The sequence below is a fragment of the Triturus cristatus genome, chromosome 8 (genome assembly GCF_964204655.1).
Source record: "Triturus cristatus chromosome 8, aTriCri1.1, whole genome shotgun sequence".
Classification (NCBI taxonomy): Eukaryota; Metazoa; Chordata; class Amphibia; order Caudata; family Salamandridae; genus Triturus; species Triturus cristatus.
The window spans coordinates 1,455,987,447-1,456,012,689 of NC_140591.1; the positions used below are offsets into that span (position 1 = coordinate 1,455,987,447).

Here is a 25,243-nt window from a genome sequence, read left to right on the forward strand (position 1 = left end):
ACGCCACGTGCAACTAGATGGAGGTGAATCCCTAGGCATTTTTCTGCTTGGTAGGAATAGAATTTTTGTGTTGATGTATTAGTGTATTTCTGGACAAATGAGACTGATTTTCCTATGGTCTCTTTGATGCCATTATGTTAGCCTTAACAAATTATGCTGTGGTGGTATTTGTACCACTAAAGATATTAGTCCTTGAGAACGCTAAGTTTGAAAATACAAATAACTCACCCTATCACACCTGTACTCTCCAAACTTCACACCACGCACTATCTGTTGATAAATGAGGTTTGTGGCAACATTGTCTTCAGTCGGGTTGTGCCATGGCGTGAAGATCTCCTTCCTGAAAAAGAGGCGCCAGGGGGCGTTTCTCTCCTGAGCCCCCTGCTCCTTGGCGTACTGCTCACACTGGGACACAGCATCCATCACATGGTCATTACCGCTTCCAAGAGAAGAAACCTGGAATAACATTATGGAACAGGAAACAAATAATCACCTTAGTAATTAATATTGATTTAGAAATACATTGATAGACACCACTACTTGATTATAATACTCAACGTATCACTGCACATTTCTGAGTCTCTCTGATGACCACACAAACCTAAGCATTTGTTGAAGTGAATGCAAGGAGACCGGTCTCTCTATCTGAACTAAGTCACCCACTTACCTGTTCTTCTGGAGTTTGGAATAGATCTAAGACTGCATCCATACACTGATGCAATAACACTACATCCTCGGACTCTTGCGCTTTTTCATCAAGACAGACTCCTCCCCCAGATGCATTTGCTCTGATTCAAGTGTATTAAGGCCTTTGTTGGATTGTTGATCAATAGCTTTATGAATGTGAAGTGATGAGTGACCAGTCATTGGAAAATAAACTCTGCCCATATGTGATAACCTTGTGGCTGTTGATTATATGTTGTTAATACACTTACATGATTTCACCTCCACTTATGGGGGGCTTTTAGGTGGAAGCCAAAGGTGTTACGCAGGCCCCTGCATCGCATGGGGGCTCCCTAAACATTCAAGGGGCTGCCAAACTTTCAGGGGGCCCCAATTCAGCCCAAAGCCTATGTATATCAGTGAGATATTAGATACTCAGGGGCCCCTTTTCACATTCTGCATGGGGTCCCCATCATTTTGGGTTACGCGATTGGTGCCAGTGGGAAATCAAGCAGGTTCAGAAGTCTCTTCTCATTGTAATATCTAGTGGTTACTGACCCTGCCAGGTAGGGGGTGATGAGTCAAGGATTAGGTAGGATCAAGAGTCATTGTGGGTGTATTCGAACATCTTTAGGCAGGATTCCTCGCCCTTGTATTGGATGCGGGTTGGATGTTTGGGAGTTGAAGACACCTTTCTGTGGGCCTTACACCTTTTGTTAGGTGGTAAGGTGGAATGCACAGCAGGGAAGAAACACAGTACTTCCCAGGCATCACACTGGCTTGTTGACCTGCAGCATAAAGTAGGCCTCCAGACCCACAGGGAAGCAGTTCAGCAACACACCATCCCCGTGCCCTAGATGCACAAGAATAGAAAGAAAGTCCCCGTCTGTACGTCTTAACACCTTCCTCTTCCCAAAGTGGATGTAAATGATGACAGCTTTCTTTTTCAATGATGATGAGGAGGATGACTTTCTCATGTCCTCTCTTGGGTCAAGTGCTCCTAATTATTCTGAAGATGTCCAGGGACCACCTTACTTCAAGAGCTAGGCAGGAGTGACTCTCCTGTCCATGAGTTCCATGTGGGGAGGTCAGCCTTGAACTGGGCCTCTCCTAGGCTATGGCTTCAGGCAGATGTTGTGCCCAGCCCGTGAGAGAAATATTTCTGAGCAGATTAGTTCATCCCTCCTTGGATAACAATCAAAACTGCAATGATATACAGGAAGTCCTTCTCCAAATGTGTGGTCTGAGCTCTGGGCGCCTCCTGGTCTTGCCTATAGCAGGGAGAAGTAGAAAGTGGTGGGGGCATTGGACTTGTTCCATTCTAGCACATGCTTAATAATGTGTGCTGCTTAATGGTGAACACTATTTTATGAGACCATAGGGGAACCATGAGAGCTGTGGGAAAGGTTTTGAAAGATGGAATTATCAGGAAGAATGAATGCATCCCTTCCCTTAGAACATTACTATCGAAACGGCATGCACATGGGCCACTCTTGAGTGGCAATGTCTCACACAACAAAGCTACACTTCCACCATGACTCCATCTTACACCCCAGTTCTAAACTAATGACTCTCACTCTAGACCCCAGATACACTGAAACTGAGAAGGCACCTTAAATACTATAAATGTCAATCTAAAGTCAGAGATGTCTCTACAGATATTGCTAGAAGTATGAGGGAAAGAAAGGAAGCTTTAAATTCCTTTGGCACTGGTCAGGTTATATACAACCTAATCAATAAAAAAAAAAAACTATATCTTTTGGAGTACTGTAAGTGGCAAGTGTTATATTACTCATCTTAATGATACTCAACAATTGACCAGAAAGTTCTTTGATGAGATTAGAACTGACATACAAAAATACTGTAAAAATTCATATGAAAATTAATTTGGACATAGCTATGCCTCCACTGATGGCCATATAGATACTCGTTCTGTCCTAATATAAGTTCTGTGTAGAGATAGATGCTTGTACAAGTTTTGAATAATGGACTTTCCTCAATAATAGAGACTGTTATTATGAAAATCTACAAAAGATGCAGACACTTAGCATAATGTTGAGATTGCTTCCAGAAATAGCTGTGTTGAGAAAGGCCAAACTTGCATGTTTTATTAGAAGATATTTAAAAAACAGACAGTGTAGTGCAAATACAAGTAACTATATGAGTTTCAAGGAATATGAGCCAGATGTACAAAGGAATTCTGCAGTCACAAATGCTCTGATTTTGGTATGTACAAAACCAAAATTGCAATTCGGTAACAAGTAATCAAACCACAATTTGGGTTTGGAGTACATACCGAATCGCTATATAGAAGGGAATTTGTGTAGGGTGTCCCTTCAAAATAGCGATTTGCAATGAGATGTAGTAATCTTTAGTGACGGAAATCCATTCGCAATACATTGACAATTTAACAAATACAAGAAGTTGGTGGTAAACCCTTTGGAAGGGGGCCCCTTCCTCTTTGTGAATGTTGATAGAAACTTTTTCTAAGAGTAGATATTGATCCCAAAGACCCCTGCTTAGTTTTAAGAAAAGGCTGCAAAACTTTTCATTTTTTATTTTTAACACATCCTGTTTTCCTTTAAGAAAAAAAGGGTATTTAAAGAAAATAAGATTGCTTTTTCTTAAAGCAGTCACAGACATAGTTGTCTGCTGACATCAGCAGATGTCCATCCCTTTCATGGCAGCGAATCATAGTGGGTCGCACTTTGCACCCAACCTTATTAATATTAATGAGGTAGATCAAATTGTGATCCACTACAATTTTGTTTTTTTGCGACCTGACCTATTTGTACAAAGGTAGATTTGCAAAATACCATTGTATTTGCCAAAAGTCGTGCGCAAATTGTGACCACTTGTAGCGAATACAACATTCGTATATATGGCCATGGTGAGGAAACTTAATTTTGTATGTAGTCACTGTGCAAGGGGTAATTGTCTACCTCAAATGTCGGTTATCACAAAATGTTGGGAAAATACCAGGCCCCTCTCCTTATCGTCATTATAAACCTAACACTGTGGTTGGAGGTAGTGATGAAGAGTGGAAAAGCAAGAAAGCTGGCTCCTCTTTGCCAGAGCACATAAGATAATACTGAAAACTTGTGTAGAGCAGTACAAAAAGAAAAAAGGCAGGTGGGAGTGAGATAAGACATGGAGGAAGGTAGAAAACATGTTTATAAAAAATGGATAGCAGATTGATGGGAAGGAATGAGTAAGAAATAGTATTCTACCAGGATATAGTCTACAGAAAATCATGGGTCCAAAATATAATGGCCAAAATATTGAGGAACAATAAATCATGAAAGTAAAATTATGTAGGTAAGCATAGGTTTACTATACTTACCTCCCTATCTTTGCTCCTTTACACATATGAGGAGATAAGAATAGTACATCTATACTTAACTTTATACGCTTACCTTCTTGATATTTTGGTCCTCAATATTTTGACCAAACAATATTTTTGGTCTTGATGTTCTGTGACACAACCTGGGAAGTACAAGGTTCTTTCTCATTTTTAGGTTTTACCTGCCAAGTGCTGTGCTTGTGAAATCTATTGTATTTAATATAAATCTTAAAAGGGGCTTATATCCGGTCCTTACATTTCATCAGTTGGTGTGCTTGCCACTTATTTTCCCTCCGTTTCTATTGGCTGTAGCATACTTTTTGATGTTGTTCCTCTCATGTGCTTCTCTTATCAGTGTCCTATGGCCAAGTACTGTTTTTATTCGCTTTTGTGGAATTTGTATTTTTTAGGTTTTACCTGCACAGCGCTTGTGCTGTACTTGTTTTTCAAGGCCTGACATTTCTATTAGGAGGATTAATTGGTTATTCAAACGTTTTTGTTCACCGTCCGATCCGGTGTCTTTCATTTGTTTCCCTTGTTTCTGTTTCACTCCGTGCTGTAAATTTAATTTCTTTCACAAGGCTTGGAAGACATTGTTCTCCAAGCCCCGCTTTTAGCCATAAGCCCATCCCCAGTATCCCCACATGAAAGGCCTTGGATGCATAAGGAATTCAAGACACTTCAGTTGGACTCTATTCTGAGAGGTCGACCATAACTTACTTCTACCTAGCGCCCAACACCGCAGTATGCAATCTCCGAGCTCTACAAGCAACCAGATCTTCTACCACCCAATTTAAAGTCACTGAGTTTGTGCACATCAGAAGGGGCACCTGGAGAAATCATCCAAAGCACAACGCTGAAATAGGTTGCACCACAAAGGGGCCCAGGGGCTGTGAGGGGAGTGCTTGCTCCAAGCACACATCTGTAAAAAACACGGGAACTGTACATGGAGTCCGCCCACATCTGTGCACTGTCAGTGCAACACCCCTATCTGTGCATCATGAGCGAGCATCCCAAAACCCACAAACTGTATCAGAACCAAACCCGACCTATGTGCATTGTGAGAGTGCACTTCAAAACTCAGTGGGACCACATTGTGAGTGTGCAACTCAAAACTCTGTGGGACCACCTCGGCGTCAGCTCTGAATGTATCTCAGAACTCACAGGTGTCATCAGCGCCACCCACTTCCTTTCTTTCAAGAAAGTATTTCAGTAAGTATAAATGGAGTAAATGAAAACTATTAGCTAACTTTCCACAATGTCTGCTCTGCCAGCTTGAAAGTTACCTTGAGTGACTGACTACATTGTGACGTGTCTTTGCTTTTTTGTAAAGTTCCGCTGTAAGCGGATGGATATAAGCATAAATGACAGCACGGAGAACTCCGCATAGGGTTTCACCTCTGCTCAAAGACTATCTAATGCAGTCTCACAGAGGGGCAATCATCTTGACAATTGGAATCTCTACGGGCTTGCACCTCCCACTGAAACCCGAGCACTGGCCATACACAATATTCACCCTGTAAAGGGAAGGGCTGATCTGCTAATGCGGCCCATAAAACTAAACACGATCATACTGGGAAAGCCACCACAAAGACCCAGATGGGTAAAGGGACTTGAAAAAATACACTTCATTCTGCAAAGTATGCCCATCGGTTGTGCCCCCCTTTCAGCAAGCACCCTAAAGTACAGCAGGTTCTGCATCACTGTGCTCAAACCCTGCACCACTAGCTGCATTGGCATCCAGGAAGTACACAGTTCCTACTTTCTAAGATGCCCCTTTCCACCCCCTAAATCACTCCTGTACTAAAACATATTGCCCAAATTTTTATTTGGAGAACATTGTGGGCTGCATTTCATTTTAGTTAAATCCTCCACCCTTCACCTAATATCCCCGCTTTATATTACCACCAGTTACTGCACAATATATTGCCTTTCTCAATAAACAAGTCATTACACTTTTACAGAGTTTCAGTAAATTATATTGCACAACTGCTCACTGAGCTAAAACTTACAACAAAAAAAAACTTAATATTAATCAGATAGACGAAACCTATTGCATTTATCAATGCTTTTTTACACTTTGGTGAGTTGCTCTGCCCTCCGTTTCCCCATCTCCTAGCAGTGTTGGTATGTTAGATGGAAATGTAATCAAATTCCAATTCGCATTGAAAGGCTATTTCACAACAAGCACAAGTCTAGTTTTGGTGTAGTGATAGATAACTTCAGTTTAGCTCTCATGATATAATGTGATAAGGGACTCTTTTCTGGCAAACTGTTGGTTAGGGATGGTATACATCAGAAACCAATCCAGAATTGATATGGGAAGTTTTAGCTTGCATCACAAAGCCCTACAGGTAAAAGTAAGGAGTCTATACTTGTAGGTTTTCTCCTTAGCTTGGATATGCTTTTGGAGATTCACAAAGAACCCTATGAGTAGCCCTGGAAATCTACAACAATCATAAATGTTCAGGAGCACTACTACTTTACTCATGCAAATATCCCACTAAATCTAGTTGAAATGTTTATTTATGTATTCTGCTGGGTACATCTTTCTTCTAAACTAGCAAGCCCTCCTCTCCCTACCCATTGAAATCTGGGAGTGCTGTTTTGCCTTTTCAACCCTATAGAGTCACTTATGTCTGCTTTTATTAGGATACATTGTATGTGTCTTTCCAGTGAGGGAAACTGACTGCAAAATGCTTGTGAAAACCCAGAAACATATGCATGTGTTGGCTTTTCATAGGAATACCTTTCCTCCCTCTAACCGTAAACTTATGACAGTGGAAGGTCGACTGCACTGGCGAGGTTTTACCACTATTGTTAGTGTTCATTGCACTTCATAATTCCACTAATGCTGAATCTGTGGATCACTTTGTGGAATGTCAGATCACAAATGGCTACTTTATCCACCGCACTCACTCGAAACCTACACACCAATCAATTTTGACCACTCAAAGAGAATTATTGAATTATCATATAAGCATGGCTTACCTTATCAAAAAGTGCTATGTAAAGGGAGAACCCAAACCGGTCCAACAGGCTGATCTTGTCTGCCAGTGAGTTACAGAGCTCTTTAGCTGTTGTTGCTGAGTCTGTAAGAAGTGTCTTCGTCGTTCCATCCATGAATGTAACAGGCAGCATGATTGGCTTCTTGGATTTCGTAGCCTGCAGCATAATCAAAGGTAATGTGTTGGTACCTGCTTTATTTCATCAGGATTATGCAGATTAGCATTCTTTAATAATGCAACATGAGCTTCAAAGGTTCACTTACATCAGCACAAAAATACAATAACGTAAAAGATAATAAACATATATACTTTTGTAAGAATCGATCACAAATGGCTTCCTACTTCATTGTCTTCATTTGAATATATGCTTTTTTAAATGGTTTTCTACTCATATGAAGTGAGGTTGTTTCATTATAAACTTTCTTGTAAGATCTGCTGCAAATTTGAGAATTGCCCAAAAATTCCAATATAGGTTGATTATGGCAATTTCCTCCAATCTCTCTGGTGTTTTCCTGTTGTCTTATTTAGAGCCTTTATACTGTTTGTATCCGGACGTGCATAAGAGTACATCAACAACGGAGGTAGAAATACTTCATTTATTTCTTGGCCCTACTTCATTCATTTCTGGCCCCACTGTTGGTATATCATTGACGTTTTTGATTGTTCACACACACAGCCAACTTTGCTCTACTTAAAAAGTTTGGGGTCTTGACCATAATCCTGTATTCTGTTGAAAAATGGATACTCACTTGGCCACTTTTAGTCTGCAAGTTAAGGATGAGCCCCAATATTTGTGTGAAAAAAAGCATACAGCCTTAAAATTGCCCAACATTTCACTTTCAGGATTGATTAAAAAAATCTTCTAAAATAGTGTTATGGGATCTTTCCAACATATCTGCTATCTAGTGATCGTTCAATTCTTTGATTCATGTCTATTTGTGTACTGTCGCATTTGAAACTTCCTGCTTAACCAAGTTATTTTTCTACAACTCAGTTTCGGTAACTCCTGGATTTAAATGACTGCGTTTTTTTTTTTTTACGTTCCTGAGGGAAGTTTTTTCTATAAACCAATTAAATATTACTCTCAAGAAAACTGCAAATCGAATGATCCATTTTATATCCTCAGAGTGTAATTTATTACTTTCTGAAGACTCTTAAATAAGAAATATATAAGCAAACAGTACTATCTTCAGAAAAATTCTGGAATGAGGAACGACAGAAAGTTGACATGTTTAAAAAATATTTACCTCCATATAATCATCAATGGAAATCTTATTAATGTATTCAGTAGACAGATTGACCTGTGGCTCAGAAAAAATAGTCAAAGCAATACTAATGTTTTGTATTAGATACCCCATGCCATTATGCAACTTTCTTAATAGCACTTTGAGAGGGAGATGTCTGCAAATTATTATTACATCACGTTACATATGTGGCTATTGATATAATCATAGTACTAATGATAGAGGTATGTTGAAATATGTAGTGTGCCCTGTGCCTTTGTTACTAGGCAATGAGCACTAAATAATAATAACCTGCACAATTGCATGTCATAGCAGCAATTAGGTGGAATGAGATCATGCGTGGTACAGTCTTGAAACTAATGCATTATGAAAATATGTACTTTGTAAATCTAAATCGAGAATAAAGATCTCAGGAAAAAGGGGGAAAACAGAACCTACATGCCTTAGAACATTACTCACATTGCATTTAGAGTTTTTTTGATGCACAGCATCTTTCTTGAGGGAAAAGTCTAACTTATTGTATGATAGAAATGAGACTGTGGTTTCCATTGCACGTGCTAATATGGGAAAAACCTAATTTATGACTGGAGAGCAAGAACAAGTCATTATCAGTTTGCTGGATCATGTAACATTGGAACCAACTTCTCGATGCATCACGTATATAACTATGACTTAGGGCTTATGTAATTTACATCTCAGTCATGGACACTAGAGAATATGATTTTTGTGGGGAACATCAGAGGTGGGATATAAGTCTAACGCTCCTGTGTGAGGTCAGAAGACTCACATTAGCTTCCAGACTGTAATCTAGGTTTCTGCCATATTTCATCTTACAACTAAGTGTCTATGATTGGGTACCTCAGAAATCTATAAGCATGTAGCATCAGCATCCACGAAACCTGAGGATGTAATAACTTTCTTTTACCAGCAAAATAACAGAGTATTAGCTCTTAACACCAATCAAGACCATCACTATTCCACCAGAATATCAAGGTTTTAATAGTGTTCTGCCTAAATATTGTGAGCAAAATATTGACTACCACAATATTGTGTTGGTAAATATATAGGGAAGATAAGTATAGATTTAATTCCACATGTGTTTCTTGATGATGATTATCTATATATATAGATGTACATTATATATGGTGTATAGTTCTCCCCTGCCGTATATTATAAAGATTTTGCAAGTCACTGAAGAGATGACCATACAGAGGAATAAGGACGAAGGAATAGTTCCTTTAGAAGGTCATGGTACTCTGACTTGTAATATGCTTTTAATGTAAGGCAGAGGGCATTTTATTTCTTGTACTACATGGTCACATCATGACTCTTACTGAGTTTAAAGTCTTAGTGTCTTGATTTTCCATGTTCAAGAATAAATGAAGAATCTGTACATCCAGTTAATTTGGCCAAAATATATTCGGATAAGATTCATGTAAGCTGAATTAAAAAATATGTTGGCTCAGATTGTGTTAAAACAGAGGGACTCCATCTTTCCTGTAATTGACCTACAATGTAGAACTAAATAAACATGTTGCCATAAATATCTCCTTTCTGCTGCTAGCTTTTCGTTTTTAGAAAAACATATCAGAAGACAAAGGAGGTTTCCACTGTCCTTGTTTAAAATGCAACTGTAATTATGCTGTGTGACCTGCCTGGTACCCTGGCTGCTGGCAGCAGCCATTGTGACATCAGAAGTCAATAGTAATAATATATTACAGTTGAGTGGCTACATCCTTTCTTATTCCAGGTGACTAGATGCTTCACAAGTCGCTTGTAATAAGAAAATTAGACTCAGGCTTTTGTACTGGGATTGGGATAGATGCATATATTTTGAGGGGCTAGATATATATATCTGAACACTCAAAAGTGTATGTGCGATTGGCTAATACCTGACTGCTATAGTTAATTTACTATAAGACTTTAGTATATGGTACTCCAGGTACTAAGGACTAGTAAGTACGTTTTAAAGTAAGCTAAGTGTCACCAGTGAACTGCAGCACATGTTTTGCCACCACTGTTGTGAAGACGGAAAAGTATGGCCCAGCAGCTTCCAGCCTGCCAACTTGAGGTGGCAACATAACCCTTTTTGCGAGGTTCACAACCACCTTTTTAATATCTATAAGGTTGGCCTTATATGCCCATAAGGCAGGGTGCTGATATTAAAAAGGACATGTCAAAATTACACCTTACATGTCCTGACAGTAAAAAAAAAATCTAAATTGTTATTTTTACTGTAGTAAGGCTGGTAGCCCCATTGGCTAACATGGAGTTTTACTTGCTCACGTGCTAACTTCCATAGGGGTCCACCAAACATGATACATCAAGGTATCAAATTAATTGTTGCATTAAACACAACTTATTGCTGAAGTCAGATTTGAAGTAACTTTTAATGCAAAGGTGACTTTAGAAAATCACCACTTTGCTGCCCAAACAAACCTCTGGGAGCCCTTCTTGACTGTCTACAGCTGTTGTCCCCCCTGAGACAACAGGCTGCCCCCTGCTAGGAACAGGGAACAAAGAAAATTGTTGGTGGGAGGAGATGTAAGCTCCTCCTGCAGGATGACTACCAGTTGGTCACCACAGACGGCCCAATTTCAAGGAGGCTCCTACTTCAGTGAAGCAAATGGTGATTGCACCTTAGCCTACCCACTCATACATATAGGCAGACAGACTGGCATCTCCTTCTAGGGATGAAAGCATTTGTAGTACCGGTTTTCCAGGAAGAGTGGCTCATTATGCTGAGTACATGCTAGGGGATTGCCCAGAGGTCCTCACAAGGGATGAAGACCTGAGCCTATTTTGCATTCAGGCAGATAAGGAGACCCTCGGATAGCTTTATGCACAAATCCCCAGGAAGTGATGTAAAGTGGGAAGGGTTGCCCCATGGGAACTGTTACCCCATTTGCTAGTGAGTCTTCCACTCCCACACATACAAAGATGGCATAAACATGGCACCCCTGTCACTCAATTCACGGATCATTACTGGACTGGAAGAAGACCGAAAAGGGACTGCTCTCCTGCTCTCTGGGCCCAGCGAAGAGGTGCTGCATGGAGGACTGGACTGCACCTGTTGCCCTTGGGAGGTCAGCTACCCAGGAAAGCCTCACTGCGGCTGGACGCTGACACTCTTGCTGGGAGACTGAATCCTGACCCCTCACAATGTGTCCTCAAGTCCGTTGGGCCCATGACTGAAGTCAGAGTGGAATCTGATCCCCCCCCAAAATAAAGATTTACTTACCTGCAAGGGACACCAATTGATCAGTGGTGACTGGACCTATGCTGGACTGCACAGGTGCATTGTTGGAGATTATTCCAGAGGCTAGAGACAACACCTGACGTTTGTGCATACCAGGGTGGCCCTAGAAACACTTACCGCATATCTTCAGCGTCTTCAGAATATACAGCATCCTGACTGTTCTGTGCCACAGCTACCCAGGACTGAGCTAAGGGTTTTGTTAAAGAATCTAACTAGACCTGACGGAGATTCGGACATTATTACATGGTGAGGTCTTAAAACCACTCCACATAATAATCGTGCGTGTATTACCCAGTGGTACTTCTAGTTAGAATTGAGTTTCCATAGAAATTCATTTTTTGTGTTGCTGATAACTTTGGCCCCGTTTGATGAATCCTCGCAAAACTTTCAAAAAAGTGCTACTTTTTGACTGGTTTGCACATGACAAGTTTTGGGGTGATCTGTCAAGCAGGGGCCAAAAAAAGGGAGGTCCCAAAACATGTTTTCCCCGTTCTATTTTTTCATAGGAACTTTAGACATTGCTTCAGCCTAAACCACCAAACAGATTTACACCAAATTTGACGGAAAGCTAGATCTTGGTCCACAAAGAGTGCTTTGGTCTTTCGGTGTGAAGTAGTTTTCAGAAATTAAGATTTTAAAAAATTGCATATATCAGGCCGCAGAGGATCCGCAGAGCCGACAGATCTCAAACTGAGATCTGATTGTCTGCCACCACCACAGCTAGGACGTAGTGGCAGTCATCTTCGGGACTGGGGACTTGGTTTCGAGTCCTAAGGAAAAGAGATAATGGGGTGGGGGACAGATATCCTGACCCCCTAGGCTTTGTGGTGGGGTCCCAGGGGGAAAAAAAGTTTTAAAAATACTTCAAATCCACAGCAAATGTTTTTTGTTTTTAAAATAAAAAGCTTGGGTTCCCACGCATTTCAAACAACTCCACTCCCCGCCGTGTGGGTTCTAATACAGCTTCACCTGTGTTGCAATGGACACCTAGAGAACACATATTGTGATGGAATCACAGCTATAAGAATGAAAGCATTTTCTTTAGAAATGAACAAGATGTGGGGAGGGGAGAGTTATCTTATCACCGAAATTATGGTTAATGCTCATGAAAGCTAAAATGAGGAAACATTTTCTATAACTTCTAAAATATCTTCCTCATCAATGTCTGAAAATATTTCTGGTCTGCTGAGTGAAAACATATTTCCAACACCAGCGGGAGCCTGTCAGTTGATTTCCCAATTTTCAACTGTAGCTTCATCACAGTTTTCAAATGAACAACTAGAGCACTAACATTCTGCTTTTATGAAAAAAATGTGGCATCCCTAAATTCCATTTTGATGGCATAAAAACTGTAATAATCAGAGGATACTGCAGTATATTAAAAAAATTAGGCATTTATTTTTGCCTTATAAATATTGGTTAGTTGTCTCGACAGCTAAAATTACAAAATTTTTGTGAGTTACTGAATACCTTCCTCATCCACGTCAGAAAAACATTCTGACATACAGAGTAAAACATGAACTTCCAACACCAGGAGAGGTCTCAGTTAACTCACTAGTGATCAACAGCAACTTCACCAGCTTTCTAATGAACAACCAGAGCAGTAACATTATGTATTCAAGACAAAAGTAAGGCACACCATTTTGTTGAAAAAGGAATTGTTGAATTTAAAGCCTTTCCAGAGGAGCAGGATAATAAGTGATCAATGAGATGTTGGTGCAGGTATGAAACCAGTAGATTAAAATTGTGTGTGGAGGTATAAGTTTTAAGTGATTTAAGGAATAATATTATTCTTAAACTGGCTAAAATAGTTAGAGGGAGACATCTGCATAAGTACATCATTTCCTGTACACATCTATTTACTCGCCATACACTTGAAAGAGGGGGACACCTCCCTGGGATAGAAAACGTGATGGTGGTGTTATCGTGTAACTTAACTGTAAGTACGTAATGTTCATTTGTTGGAGTATTTACAAAGAAGTTTTTAAGAATTTTACATTTAAAAATCGAAACTTTGTGATTTGTTCCCCTCTTTCAAGAACAGAAAAACCTGGGTACCAATATAAGTATGGGCTATGGAATAACTACACATCTGTCTAAAATGTAAACTTGGACCAGGTTTTAATTTTAATGAATAATTAATATATAATGTTTTAGGTCGACCTCTAACCGTACCGGAAAAAAAACTTTTTGTCTCAGGGAAAATCCTCAAGGACAGAAGACAGACAGGTGAAAGCCTTAGGCTTCACATGTGTGCATGGTAAGCATGCGTAGAAAGACAGGTATACATTCAACACGTATCAATAGTATCATGTTTAGAACCTGGGATTTCTTTGTATTCTTTAGTATCTCTTAGGGGAAATAATCCTTAGTGGTCTTTAAACGTTTTTCCCTTGGACCCTCCACCTTGAACTGTATTGTTTTTGAATACATTCAACACGCCCTGACGAAGCCCCCAGACCCAAATGGGCTCATAGCATGAGCCAAAACATGTTGCCATGAACAAAGGAGACTTAATTGAACAGATTACGTTCAATAAAAAAAAAAAACACGATAAACTTTGTATCCATACTCCCAGGTGAATGAAGGAATCCTTTAGGTATACCTATACGTATTTTTAACTATATACCTTCCTTCTGTATCCCTGCTGCTCAGAAGCAGTAACACACCCTCTTCTGCATGCTGATGGATAATTGCCCTCCGGTGGGCCTCCCAGGCGAGTTACAGTGCTCATGCATGCTGGGAGTTGTGTTATGACCATTATCTCCCTCCAGTAGGTTCTGTGTTCTTACTTCATTAATATTGAAAATATATTCTACTCCTGAAGTGGGCCTCAGAATGCAAGTTCGGTTTGCATTTAAAATCCATGCAGAGGTGAGAAGAGGTTGTGTTACTGCTTCTGTGGACTGTTAGCAAGCCTTTGATTAAGGAGCAGGAGCTCCGAAACATGTCAGACCATGAAGATAATTGAAATGGAAATGCCGGTTTGAAAATAAAGTTTCTGATGCCTGGGAGCAGCACAATGGTTTTTAAATGCAAACCGGACGTGCATTCTGAGGCCCATTCAGTGAAGCTTTATTTAAAGTCCCCTCCCATTTCCCAGATTGTACACTCCTATCTAGCTACAGTCTGTAATCCCCAGCACAGCTTCATTCTAGTGAGATTTCGATTGAACTATATACCGTAGATGGGTTACCCTAACAACATACATTCTCAAGGCGATCTGACTTTATGCCCCTGTGATGGGACGTCAACACAGACAGACCTACATCAACTTCTCTTTTGCAGTTTTTATACTCTTCAAATGAAAATATTTATAAGTCCAATTTTGAAAAAAATACTTCAGATGATGTTGACTCACCCTCTAATTTCTCCAAATGTTGGCAGATCCCTTGGTATGTTACTCCCTGGCCTCATTAATTGTGGGCTGCCTTGAAGAAAAGGAGAGCTCAGACAGCTTTAGATGGGCAACTATTGCAGGAGCCACTGTGTACATGGATTCAATGATATGACTTTTAAGAATGGGTTAGTTTCTCTCCTTATTTAGACGTATTTATGGATTGTATTGCATTTATTATAATAGTATTTTAATGGTTTCAGTTTTAATATTATATATACTGTAAAATTTATTTTATGTACTCTTTTGCACTTCATATGCTATGAAATTTAGCAAAATAAAGATTTTTGATTGATTGATTGAATATACATATGTCAGTTTTTATGGTATTTGATGTTTTGGCCATAATATTTTGGCACGGCGAAATTTAGTTCCTCAATAATCTGATTGACAAATGACCCTTCTTTACATGTAAGCACTGAGGCCAAAATAGTGAATGTACTGTACTTTCTTTTAAATACAACTATGTCAGACCCTGCAGCATGGCTGACATTATTGCCACAGTAGCAATATGCAACTACAAGGTCACCTATCATACCTGTAATTCGAGCCAGCTTGGGGGCTGTGTTCTGGTTCCATTGGCGAAGGTCCTTCTCAGCCTTTCTTCACAGTAGGGAGCATATCCTGGAGGTCCTCCATTGATGAAGTTTCTTAGATACTGTGAGAAACATGTAGAGACATGGTTACAGCACATATGCATAAGTTGAGATGGAATCTAGGTAAACCACTAACACCAAGTGTGATCAGTGACATCCTTATAACGTGCATCAGCACCATGCCTTCATTTTATGGGCATGGACATGTCTCATTTATAGGGCCTAATTAAGCTAAGCAGTAACATGATGGGTTTAGTCAATGTTCCAATGCTGAAAAAGAGAGCACAAAGCCTCTTTGAAAAGGCCTTTAATTTCTAAAATCACAAAGCAAATTGGAGATTCTGCCATATTCCTAAGTGACCTTTGCCATCAGTTTAAATTCTGTTGAGCTACACAAAAATCACTTTTTTAAAACCCAAATAATCATAATTTCACTCTCTACCCTAAGTTAACACTAAATATATAGGCAGCCATTGAGCATATCTCAGGGTACTTACCAACCCCGACCTAAAACCTCCAGGAAAACACCGAAAGATTGTTTAGACAAATTTTCTAGCTTGAGAGAAGCAGGGAGCCTTAGAAATACCCATGATCTGCTCACAAACAAGCGTATATAACTATCAGTAATTAGGAGTAGATCTGGAGAGATTTAGGAAACATTATATAAACCTGGGTAGGTTTTGTCATGACTGAAAAAGTGCAGTAGGCTTTACAAATCTTATGCATGTAGCCTTGTAATTTTAAGGTATTTTTTTATTTTTATTAGAAGTGTCGATTTTGTAGACAACAGATAACAAGCCTTAACTAAAAAGATTTCAGAATCTAACAAGGTTGATTGATCAGCAAGCATTAGGCAGCTAATATAATGAACTTCAGAAATAAAATTGTAGGATAAATCGATTAGAAATAATCATAAACTCAGATCACAGGGGCATCTCCAGTAATGGCTAGATCACCCACAGCCGCTTAAAAGCTGAAGGGTCTGTAATTTATTTTCATACTATTTGCAAGATCTACACTAACACACTTTGGTGGAGCCCGCAGACACCACAACTTGTAAAGATGGAATGGCAGCATGGTTTTATTTAAGCAGGCACAGAGCACACGCTCATGTTTTCATGGGTGAGGGGACAATTGAGGTTTCTTGACTTACTCCTGTATTATGTAGCAGTGCATCTGTAGCATGCGGTGCAATGGTCTGAGGATAGGATGAATTGGGAAGCTGCTCCCTGCGAGCAAGTATGGAAACTACACCCTAACTGAGGCCTTCATTATGGAGAAAGGAATGCCACAGTGAGCCCATTATCTCATAAGGCATATGTAGTATGCTTGGTGCTTAGAAGAACAACGTTTGTAGAAGATATGCCCTTATGATTCATTAGGCCGCTTTTCAGCGTGACGATGGATATTACTTTCTCTATCTGTAAAGGGTAGATGCCGGGTGGTGGGTGACTTGTTTTTGATGGGTAGATTTTTGATGTTTCATTAAATATTTGGGCTAGGAATGGGACAGTTCTTGCAGTATGCGAGGGTAGCCCATCCAGCCAGAGAAATATGGAATACCTTCTCAGAGGCTCTGTCGTAGCATAATGTAATGAATCGATTCCTAGATCTGGCTCGGTTCAACTGTGTGCTCACTATTTTGAGATGGGGCGGCACAAATATAGCGTTTGAGAGATGGCTGAGTATTGGCTGGAAACACTGACTGCAGTGGACTGGAGAAATGCATATTATGAGCAAGTCAAATCTATATCCCCTAATGCCCAATTTATGTTAATAATTTCACTATCTAGGCAAAACATATTGTACCCCTATAAAGCTTGCATTTATGCCCTGATAAAGTGTCTGCTTGTGATAGATGCAGCTCGATGGGGTTTCCTGCATATGAGCTGGACCTGCACCTAAATTGGAGAATTCTGGGGGGATGTGGTGGAGAGTTTGGGAAATTCTACTGGTTCATGCCTTGAGAAATCAATAAAGCAATGCTTACTGGGAATATTTCCTGATAAGAAGGGTTATAAAATGAAAACAAATATGCTATTATTAGGAACTGCGCAGACTAAGCGGTGTATAGCAACACATCGCGCATGCCCCGTGGCCCAACAGAGGCAAAAGGAAAAAGGACATGCTGAAATGGGAAGTGACAAATGAACAGCATATGAAAGCCGCAAGGAGGGATGATAGACTATCGGAGAACTTGGTTGAATGGATTGAAATGTTGACCAGATTCCTGGACAGTCCGAATAATAAACCCCTATGAAGGAGGGTTAGAGCAAGATGGATTGCAGTTGTGCTGAAAACGTTGGGATGGCAATAATGGGAGGATCTTGGTTGGAGGGGGTATGAATCGCAAACGATTTATTGATTTGCTTGATATGATTGATCTGCAGATGCTCTGTAAAAGATGATCAGTTCTTATTGTTGAAACTATGTAATTCGATGTTGTGTTTTAAAATTAATAAACAAAATTATAAAAAAGGGACAGAACGCCATTCTGCGAGTCTGTTAAGATTCAGAATGGGTTCATGGGACAGCCCCAGAAAAAGAAGGTATGAGAGGTTTCTCATCACTGCTACACCTAAGGAGCTTCACTGTTCCCTTTGGAAGCATGCCTATTTTTATCATATGGTAAATTCAATAAGCCAGAGAGTAATTGCTTATATTTCGTTATCACATCCAAAAGAGAGTACTCCATCCATGTGAGTGTAATGGCGTGGTACCACTCTTTCGTGGTACTCTCTTTTGGATGTGACAACGAGATACAGGCAATTACTCTCTGGCTTCTTGAGTTTCCCAAACAATAACAAGAGGAGTGGATTATTAACGTTTCATAGAAATAACTGAAGAACTGTTTTTTAACCACTCATGTTTACGTATTATATAATTGATGATGGCAGCCCTGATGAAGTCAGAGGTGTATATACCTAACTGACGATACACGTGTTGGCTACAGAAGTTACCCGGATGACGATGAAGTGTATTAAGACCAATAATTGAAATGTGAAGAAAGAAAATAAATGAACGAGGAACTTAAGAAACTTTTGTACTCATATATTGTATTTTTCAAATATTTGATGCTCAGGGTTTTCATCCACAGATAAATATTTTACCGACTAGAAATGTTTTCATTAAAAAGGAAGTAATCATGAAGTGGCCTACATAATCAACAGTATTTTTCCCAGTTAAATAATTTTTTTGTTTTTTTACAAACCTAAACATATATTTCACTATGCAAACCATACCCCTCACTCTTTACCTTTACAAACTTTTCCGAGGGAGCAAAGCATCCCACACAGAGAGACATGAGGATCCAGCCTCGTGCATGGCTGCTCTTCGATGGATTCTGAGTAAGCTGTTTGGAAATTTGGCAGTAGATTTCATCCCTGTAAGAAGAAATATAGTTTATCTATAACAAAGCAATCTATTAAAGAAAAAATTGATCAACCAATCATCTATTTCTATGAGTCGTCATGGATCTGTGCGCATCAGCGGCCATTTTGGAATGGGTTTTCTTTAATAGAACATCCATTGCAGGATTGCCAGCTATGCGTGTGCATGCATCGTGACACATGCATTTGAATGCTAATAGCAAAGAGCATTGGCCAAGCCAATAGCTCAGCCTTTTAGAGCTGAGACCTATAGGCTTTGCCAATGCTTGTCCTAGTAGGGATTAGCCAAGCTCATTTTAATCTTAACATTTTTGCTGTGATTTTTCCCTCCTTGGTTTGAAGCATGATGCCATACTATTATTTACTCACACAAAATAATATCCAATGCCATACAGGTACCTTTTGGTCACACTACAAAGATGACAAACATTTCAGCTCTACATCTTAAAATAAGGTACTGTGTTCTACTCCCCACTAAGCCAGTGTGAAGATGAAGTCTTCAGAACAGAAGAATTCAAATCAGAATGCGTTCAAAGTTTGCATTCACCATAAATTCTAACCTGAGTGCCGGCCTGAGGATGCCATTACCAATAATGAAATGCAGCTTCTCCAGGTTGGAGGTTGGACGGTCTTCCAGCATGCTGTTTCCCTGCAGGGTGGACTCACCGTCATGAAGTCGCTTTGTTACCTGGCCCCAAGAGGCGAGAAGAGAAGGGAAACAAGACTACATGAAAGAGAAGCATAAAGAGGATTCTAAGATAAACTCAGCATTCAGATGATTTCTCTGTAAAGAACAGAACAGTTTGTATTGTGGATATGAACAAGAAAGGATCTAGAAATGGAGAGGAGAAAGGCAGGGATTTAAACACAGAGTACTACTAGATACAACATCAATTTCTATTCGTAGTAAAGGGATTTATTAAGAACATGGCTACCCCTAATGGAGTGTACCAGTGCTAGTAGGTAAAATAAATAAAGGCCTTGTTACAACTGCTCTTCTACTTTTCTGTGGTGATACCACAAGCAGTAAACATTACCACAAAACTCGGAATCCCAAATGGGCACAAACATCCAGCATTCTAATTCATTTAGAGAAGGCGTAACAGCGTGAGTTTTCAAAAGTTGATGCAATTTTGAAATTCATTCCTTTGAAAAATGCCTTTTCTCTTCAACTGTGATTTATGAAATTGGGTTCTGCCTCTTATACCTACATGTCTGACACAGGCCTGACTTCTTTTCTCCTCTTTTTTCTGTACAACCAAGTAAACTACAGATTTTCCCATGTTTGAAAGGAATTGCACCAACGTGTAGGAAGCTGGCATTCTATATAGAGTAACAAAATGAGGTGCACTGTGTAGAGAGTCCAGGTATCCCTTATTAATGTACATGGGGTGCTCTATTTGTGGCAGTGTGGTCGAGCAGCCTTAGGCTTATCAGAGGGCATTGTTGCACACACAGAGTCAATAAATGAGACACACACTCAATAAAGAAAATCCAACACCAATTTAGAAAAATAACAGATTTTTATATTAATTTAGTCACCAAGACCTTTGAGATTAGGTACGCCGTAGGAAGTTCGAGGCCCGCCTCCACCCACAGGCTACCACCTGCGCCTCATTCCTGGTGGCCAGTGGTAGGCCGTAAGCTCTCTGCACCCCTTTCTCTTCTGTCAGCCTTATTGTAATTGTGCCTCTGATCCTGTATTGTGTTAGTCTTTTTTTGCCTTTATTTCTGGTGGCTGCTGCGCGGCTGCACCGCTGGCACGCCGCAGGGACCGCACCCAGCGCCAGAACCCCTGGCCCTCATGAACGCCACGACGCCTGTCTCCGCTATGATGCCAGTACCCTCCACGCACTCAACACCGGACGATCACACCCCTGCTTCCTGGCCGCCCCGAAGCGAACCCAAGGACCCTTCTCCTGCCGGAGCTGCAGCTTCACCAGCCTCCGAGCCACCAAAACACCCACCGAGAAAGGACACAACCACCTACATCATCTACAGACCCCCGGTACACGGCTACAGTTCAGCGACGCCATCGCCGACTTCGTCAGTACGCACACCCTCGCCTCCACAGACTACATCCTCCTCGGAGACCTGACCTTCCACCTCGAGAACAACAACGACACCAACTCCACCACCTTGATTGACAATCTCGCCAACCTCGAACTCAGACAGCTCGTCACAACACCCACCCACTCTGCCGGCCACACGCTTGACCCCATCTACTCCATAAGCTCCCACGTCTCCTTCAGCCACACCACCGAATTCCACAGAACAGACCATCGCTGCAACCACTTGACCTTCCGGAAACCCACCACGCACCACCGCACTCAACAGATCCCTCGCCGATGATGGAGCAAAGTCACCGAAGACCAGCTAAGCACCATCCCCGCCCGAAGCCCACCCGTCGACCGCATCGACCCCGAAACTGCTGCCCACGACCTTAGACAGTGGATCAACGACTGCGCCAACACCCTCACCCCGCTCAAGAAACCCTCCAACAGACACACCAACAAGAAAGCCAGTTGGTTCACCACGGACCTCCAGGCATCCAAGCAAACCTGCCAAAAACTAGAGAAGAAATGGCACCGCGAACAGCCACGCAGCCCACAAGAACGCCATCCGCAGACACCATCACCTCATCAGATCAGCCAAAAGGGCCTCCTTCAAAGACCGCCTAGACAACAACGCACACAACAGCAAAGAGCTCTTCAACATCGTGAAGGAGCTCTCCAACCCCAGCTCCAACACCAACGACATCCCACCTTCGCAAGACCTGTGCGACACCCTCGCCACCTTCTTCCACCCCAAGATCGCAGACATTCAGGACAGCTTCAACACCCTGACCGCCCCGACAGTCACCGAGACCTCCGACCTCACGGACACCATCCTCACCACTCCCCTGCTCACCTGGACCAACATAAACGACGACGACACCATCAAAATCATGAACACCATCCACTCCGGCTCTCCGTCAGACCCATGCCCACACAACATCTTCAACAAAGCCAGCACCACCATCGCACCCCATGTCCGCAAGGCCATCAACATCTCCTTCGAGTCCGTGACCTTCCCGGAAAGCTGGAAGCACGCCGAGATCAACGCCTTACTCAAAAAACCCAAGGCGGATCCCAAGGACCTCAAGAACGTCCGACCCATCTCCCTGCTCCCGCTCCCAGCGAAGGTCATCGAGAAGACCGTCAACAGACAACTGACCCGCTACTTCAAGGAGAACAGCATCCTGGATCCGTCCCAGTCTGGGTTCCGCAGCAACCACAGCACCGAAACTGCCCTCATCGCTGCCACTGATGACATCAGGATCCTACTGGACAACGGCGAAACCGCGGCCCTCATCCTCCTGGACCTGTCAGCCTCCTTCAACATGGTCTGCCACCGCACCCTATGCACACGCCTCCACAATGCTGGGATCCGAGACAAAGCACTGGACTGGACCACCTCCTTCCTCTCCGGCAGAACCCAGAGCATCCGCCTCCCCCTTCCCGATCCGAAGCCACCGAGATCATCTGCGGCGTACCCCAAGGATCATCTCTCAGCCCGACATTGTTCAACATCTACATGGCACCACTCGCTCACGTCGCCCGACTGCACAACCTCAACATCATCTCCTACGCCGACGACACCCAGCTGATCCTCTCCCTCACCAAGGACCCCCTCACCACCAAAATCAACCTCCACGAAGGAATGAAAGCCGTCGCCGAGTGGATGAAGATCAGCTGCCTGAAGCTGAACTCAGAAAAGACGGAAGTCCTCATCCTCGGCTCCACTCCCTCGGCATGGGACGACTCCTGGTGGCCGACCGCACTGGGAGCAGCACCAACACCCACCGACCGGGTTCATCCGCGACTCAACACTCTCCATGACCAAGCAAGTCAACGCCGTCTCTTCCTCCTGCTTCAACACCCTCTGCATGCTCCGCAAGATCTACAGGTGGATCCCCACTGAAACAAGAAGAACGGTCACCCAGGCCCTCGTCAGCAGCAGACTGGACTACGGTAATGCCCTCTACGCAGGAACCTCGGCCAAACTCCTGAAACGACTACAACGCATACAGAACGCCTCTGCACGCTTGATCCTCGAAATCCCTCGCCGCAGCCACATCACACCCCTCCTAAAAGACCTGCACTGGCTTCCCGTCAACAAGAGGATCACCTTCAAGCTCCTCACCCATGCACACAAAGCACTCCACAACACCGGACCGACATACCTCAACAGATGACTCACCTTCTACACCCCGAACCGCCAGCTCCTCTCCACCGACCTCGCCCTCGCCACCGTCCCCCGCATCCGAAGAGCGACCACCGGCGGCAGATCATTCTCCCACCTCGCCGCCAAAACCTGGAACACCCTCCTCATCCTCCTACGGCAGACCCAGGACCTACTGACCTTCAGGAAGCTACTCAAGACCTGGCTATTCGAGCAGTAGCAGCACCCCTTCCCCCAGCGCCTTGAGATCCACACGGTTGAGTAGTGCGCTATACAAATGTATTGATTGATTGATCCAATCGAGTTACAGGGTTGTTCTTCTGGATGACTTCAGGTAAGTAGGGGTCAAGGTCCTTTCAACCACCAGCAGTTTCGGTTTACCTGCCCTGGTCTGTCCCGGTGCAGAGGGCAAGCTCAAACTCTACCGCGGAATTCAATAGGGAAATCTGTAACAAGAAAAAGGATGTAAGTGGGGATTGGGGGACGAGTCCTGCAGAACCCAAAGTGGGGCTCGACTCTTGAGGGTCTCTGGAGCAAGGGTGCACCTTTTGTAGGCTCGGACTCGGGCTGTGGGGCAGAGGTGGTTTGTCCGGCAGGTCACTTGTGTTGGAGCCTCTCACTTTTTAGGTCAACCTGGAGATTGCGGACCAAACAGGACAACAGGGCCACTCCTGATAATGGCCTCTCTGATGCTGATGTCCCACGTCGGTAGCTCTGTCTTGGTAGTGTTGGTGTCCATGCTTGAACAAGCATTGGCTGTTGCAAGGGCTCCGGTACCCCGGGTGATGGTGCAGGGTACTCCTGGGGGTCCTGGCATCTCCAAACTTGGTAGGAGACGGATCTGACCTCCTGAAGCACTGAGCTATCCATCTTCTACGGCTGCAGCTTCCTCCGTGGCACCGGGGGTTAGCAGAATAGTGTACCTGGTCGATGCGGTCGGTGCCTGCAGGCAAGTGGCTCCGCCACTTCAAGGGAGATGCTGGATGGTTGGTGAAGTGGCAGCAGCCCTCTGAAGCTTTTGGGAGGATGCACAGATGCAGGACGAGTCGGGTCTTTGCAACTGTCGGGTAGGAGCAGGCAGGCAGGGTTTGGCGCCAAGTCCACACCTAACCCACAGTTCTCGTGTCTTCGGCTCTTCTTTGTCCTTCTTCTTTCAGGCAGTCGAATCTGAATTCATGGTGTCAGGGGCCACCTAATTACTAAATTCAGGGGTGTTAAGGGAAGTGAAGGGTAGGAGCCAATGGGCTACTTACCCCTGGGGCCACTACACCCTCTATATGACCACTTCCTGTCGGGAGTGGGCATAACCCTACCCCAAAGTTCCTAATTACACAAAAAACAAGATGGTGGAACCCTTCTTTCGTGGACCACATCAGGCAGCCCACCTTAGGGGTGTGACTAGCCTGGTGGTGTCTACTTACATAGCTAATTTCCCACTTGCCTGATGCCAAATGAGCCTCAGGGCAGGGAATGGCATCTCCCAGGTCTGGGGGAAGCCGCGGTCACAGATCAAACGAAGCCCCTGGACTTGATATGCTAAATCACTAGCCATCCTGCTGGAGAACACCTCCGGGGCAGGCATTGTTTCTGGCCTCAGAGAGTGTGGGCTCTCACCTGCAGGGGGTCGGAAACTCATCTGTGGTGACAGGCTGGTTGATACCTGGGGCCTCGTTAGAAGGGACCCAGTATGCATCAGTCGAAAATCATCAGTACCAGTGGCAAAAAGTGGAGGTGACCATTACAAAAAGGGGCACTTTCCTACACAAAGGCTACTACTTTTGCCTTTTGCCGTCATTGGAGAGACTTTAAAAAGTGTATTTGTGTATATTATTCTGAGCTAGTTCAATAAAAGGTAGCACAACTAAAACTATTTGGATTTGACTAACACTGCAAATTTGCCTGCACTTAATGTTGTGTGTTTATTCCTTAATGCTATGTTCTTTCAAAGGTACTCTATGAAGATCTCCATGTACAGGCTTATAACCACCATTATCTGGCATTAAGATCGTGAGAACACACAAACATATGGCACGGTTGTTTATTTTAATTAATCAGATTCTGCTGTCGCTGGAAGATACCTATTGATCCAATCAGCTGTTTCAACATCCATATAAAGGCAG

General features: G+C 42.6%; 1 protein-coding gene across 1 annotated transcript in view; it reads right to left on the reverse strand.

The window, feature by feature from the left end:
- Positions 1–25,243, reverse strand: part of MYO7A (myosin VIIA) — a 739,224-nt gene that overhangs the window by 169,886 nt on the left and 544,095 nt on the right. Inside the window, exons 28-32 of the mRNA XM_085623258.1 lie at positions 19,460–19,587; positions 18,767–18,893; positions 15,453–15,572; positions 6,998–7,171; positions 229–456 (exon numbers count right to left, since the gene is read on the reverse strand). Of these exons, the coding sequence (XP_085479384.1) occupies positions 229–456; positions 6,998–7,171; positions 15,453–15,572; positions 18,767–18,893; positions 19,460–19,587 (777 nt within the window). The remainder of the gene's footprint in view (positions 1–228; positions 457–6,997; positions 7,172–15,452; positions 15,573–18,766; positions 18,894–19,459; positions 19,588–25,243) is intronic.